This window comes from Cannabis sativa, chromosome 5, assembly GCF_029168945.1.
Source record: "Cannabis sativa cultivar Pink pepper isolate KNU-18-1 chromosome 5, ASM2916894v1, whole genome shotgun sequence".
NCBI classification, from domain to species: Eukaryota; Viridiplantae; Streptophyta; class Magnoliopsida; order Rosales; family Cannabaceae; genus Cannabis; species Cannabis sativa.
This window is the reverse complement of record NC_083605.1, coordinates 9301635-9305696: the sequence shown is the minus strand read 5'-3', so window position 1 is coordinate 9305696 and position 4062 is coordinate 9301635. Positions and strand designations below refer to the sequence as shown.

General features: G+C 31.7%; 1 protein-coding gene across 1 annotated transcript; it reads right to left on the bottom strand.

Annotated features, from left to right (window-relative positions):
• Positions 1 to 1021: 1021 nt before the first annotated feature.
• Positions 1022 to 2431, bottom strand: LOC115717135 (protein SRC2 homolog). The gene has a single exon (XM_030646086.2). The coding sequence runs from the start codon at positions 2051 to 2053 to the stop codon at positions 1178 to 1180; it is 876 nt and encodes a 291-aa protein (XP_030501946.2). The 5' UTR covers positions 2054 to 2431; the 3' UTR covers positions 1022 to 1177.
• Positions 2432 to 4062: the final 1631 nt, after the last annotated feature.

Genomic DNA, 4062 nt, shown 5'->3' with positions numbered 1-4062 from the left:
AAATTATGCATAATAAATAGATAAAAAGTTTTGCACTAAAAAAAATCTAAATGATCTCGATTACCGTTGATCTCAATTACCGTTGATCTCATTCAAAGTAGATATTATATGATAACTTTGAATAACTATGAGATTTTTCAGATCCACAGTGTGGTTGGAATGAATTTAGTGTGAAATCTTAACAAATTTGATATTTTAATATTCTATTGGAGTTGGCCTAAGTTGACGTTTAGTTTGAGATAATGAAATAAAATGAAACGGAAAGAAAACGATATTCATTCTATTCTTTTGTTTGGTTGCATATTAAAATATTAGAATGACATTCCAATGAGATGACCTTTCTACTATATCTAGTGAAATGTCAATTCTATTTTAAAATAGAAAGAAAGATCATTCCAATACATAATAAAAAAAAAATTGATAATTTTTTAATAATTTTTTTCTTTATAAATTTTAAATTTTATTTATTGCATTTTTATTCTTATTTTCATTTTCATTTTTAAATCTATATTTTCATTATTCCAACCAAACATCACCTAATAATAATTGGAATCCGCCTTTGATTTTGTGATCCATTCTAGTTAAATATTTTGCAATAAACTTATGCACAACCTTATTATGATATTTTATTTTTAGCTTATTAAGTCGTGGAAGTATTTTATTTTATTTTATTTGAAAGGGAGTGTAGAAGTATTCTTTTCCAAAGATTAAACGACTAGTCATTTTAAATATTTTTAGTGCTATGCAACTCTTTTTCTCTAAATATTAGGGCAATTTCCACGACTGCGTGATGGTGCATGACTTTCATTAAAACAAACTAAATTTTCAGTCACAAGTCAACAAGATATAAATTTTAATATTAATAATAAATAAAATAACACATGAATCAAATCACATTTCATTGGACACGGTCACGTACGTCATTTTTAAAAGAAAGAATATAGATTTATTTATTATCAATTTTGTTTCGTCAATTTAACATTATTATTTTTATTATTAAATAAGTATTTTAGGACAAATCAAACGAAAACTTCCAAATTTATCAATTATTATCTTGAAACTACAAAACACATTTCATTTTCACGTCAACAAAATGCACCGTTTCATCCAACCACTCTAAATAACCAAAACCAAATAGTGGGGCCCAACCAATCCAAGCACACAACAAAATACTTCTCTAGAAATCGTCGCCGTCGTACCCAAGATCATCTTCCACTCGATCCTCCACGTCATCAGCAATCTTGTCTTCCACGTAATCAGCCCCCTCCGCCAAAGCGAGTCCACCGAGTACTCCTGCGACCGCACCCACAGCCAATCCCGTCCCCATTCCTCCAAACTTGCTCTTCTTCTCCTCCCCTTGCCCGTACCCGCTCGCACCGTACGCCGGAGCCTGCCCGTAACTCGGCTGACCGTACTGAGGCGCTTGCCCGTAACTCGGCTGATCGTAGGCTTGGCCATAGGATGGCGCATTGTACGAACTGTGTGGGTATCCAGAAGGCGGAGCAACGTAGTAAGGATCACGAGGCAACGGTGGCGGAGCACCGTAAGGTCCACCGTAAGGAGCAGCGTTGTAATCCCTTGAACCAGGTGGTGGGACCCCGTAAGGGGGTGCGTTGTAGGCATCCGGCGCACGATAGTAAGGGTCTTTGATTGAGACCTTCAAGTCTAGCTTCCCGTGGGGTCTTCCAGAAGGTCGTTTGAGCTTCAAGGTACGCGTGGCGCGTTCACCGAAGCCCACCTCATCGACGATTTCTCCGAGCCTGAGTTTGGCCGACCCGATCAGTTTCTTGGTATCGGGTTCGGACCCGGCGTGGACCACGTCGACGTAGAGAGTTGAATACTCCTCGTCTTCGATCCGACCGGGCAAGGGAATCTTCAAAGTCTCATCCCAAATCGGGTTCGTGTCGCCCTCTTCGTCGACCCGGCTGGAACACTTGTTCTTTGGGTCGACCCAAACGACGACGTATGGCCTCACTGGACCGTAACGCCAGTTCACGTTCTTCAAATCTTTGGCGGAGGTGAGCTTCACCTCAACTTCGTAACGAGAAGCCATTGGAAGGGTAAAATGGTAAAATTAGAGAAAGGGTTGTTGGTTTAGAATTAGAGAGAACTACCAGTCTGGTGGTGTTGAGTTCAGTGTTCGAGTTGAGTCTGGTATTTATAGGTAACTTTTTGGGGGAGATAATGAATGACGAAATTAGCCTTAGTTTATCTGGGGAAAGTGTATATGGTGAAAGGGTAATTTAGTCAAAGAATGTTAACAACTGGGGAAGATAATACTCGGGAGGGAAGAGAAGAGAATTAGCTTAGGTATTAAGCAGAGCAAGTAAGATGACCTGAAAGACGTTCCTGGATGGTTTTTTTAATGGAATTGTAACTGCCACGTGTCGTTTTTTTTTCCTTTTGGTAATATCATTTTAAATTAAATAAGAGTATGATAGAGTTGAATATGGTAAATAATAATTTTAATTCAAGAGAAGAAATGAGAATATACTAACTCTGGCAAGGAATAGGCCACTTGATTAACACGGATTGTACACGGTGTTACTTAGTGGACCACCTAATCCAAATAAGCCTCTAAAAAGAAATTTTGTTGTTTGATTTGATTATTCTAAAAATAATTTATTTTTTAAAATATGGAAATTATTTTTTTTTAAGGAATATGGAGAAAAAAAAAATCTCTTATTCATGAAACATAAGGTGAAAAAAAAATCCAGTTTTTTTTCCTTCAAAAAAAGTTGTACTCTTTCTTAACAGGGTCTAGGAAGTAAAATATCTTGTTAAGAAATTTGATTATCACTTAATTTCAAAAAAAAAAAAAAATGAAAAAGGTGATTTTTGTTTTTTCAAACCATATATTTTATGAATAAGAGATATTTTTTATATCTTTATATATTAAAAGTGTCTATCTAACGACATTTCTTGGTTTAACAGAATATACTTAAAAATAAAAGAATATTCTGTTGAATTTAACGATTAGGTTTGATCTCTCGTTAACAAATAAACCCAATAATTAAACCAAAAAATTAAACAATCTTTTAAATATGAATAATCTATTTTTAAATTAAAAAAATCATCTTAGCCACATATCTCTCTAACAAACGTATATAGGGAGAATATAATATAGGTGATTACTCTTTTTTTTAACCTATTAATTATACAGGTATAATTATTAATTTTAATTGATGATAAAATTTAATTTTTCTATTTTTCTATCATATAAGGATAACTATTTTTTTTATTGTTATTATTTTTTTCACTATGATGTTTGTAGATATTTTTTTTTACTAAATAATTATTAAATATTAAATAGATTAATTAAAAATATCTAAATCATATACCATTTAAATTTAAATTTGATTAGATTTAATTCTGTATCTACTTTCTCATTATTTGTAATTGTTCTAAATTTGATCGTGCAAACTTATATATTAAACACAATACTCCACCTTGAAACCGTTCTCTGTTTTTTTTCTTTCTTATTAATTGGTGTTAATTCGCCCCGATGATTCAAGTGTCATGGTTTAGCAGAAATACCATTTCTATCTTTAATTTTTTCAAATATAAATATTTAATTTTTTCAAGAAAAAAATTTGTAATCTTTAAAAATAAAATATATTTAAAATCTTAAAAAGACTAAAATCTTAAATGAAATTAGCAATACGTGGCTCGGCACGTACATTCACCTAGTATATATATATATAGAAGGGGGATTTGAACTTGTAATTTTTTTTGTGAGTAGAAGTGTAAAATTGTTAGACTAGGCTATGACAACAATATTTGTCATTATTATTTAGTAGTATTTAACTTTAATTTGTTTAGTAATATTAAAACTTAAATGGAATGATTAGGTAATAGGATAAATTTTATTTTGGATTTCATCTTTTGTAAAAATTATTGATTAGAAACATTCATTTTATTAAATGATAAATTAGATTATGTATTTTCTAAAATGTCAAAACTCGTACATTGAACTGAATTTTTGTTAAAATAAAATTTTATAACCCGATATAAAAGTGTTATAGCATAATTAATTATATTTTCTACATCTTTTTGTGTTAA

What these genes read in the sequence shown, in the direction of transcription:
- LOC115717135 (XM_030646086.2), bottom strand. Translation starts at nt 2,053, where the DNA reads ATGGCTTCTCGTTACGAAGTTGAGGTGAAGCTCACCTCCGCCAAAGAT.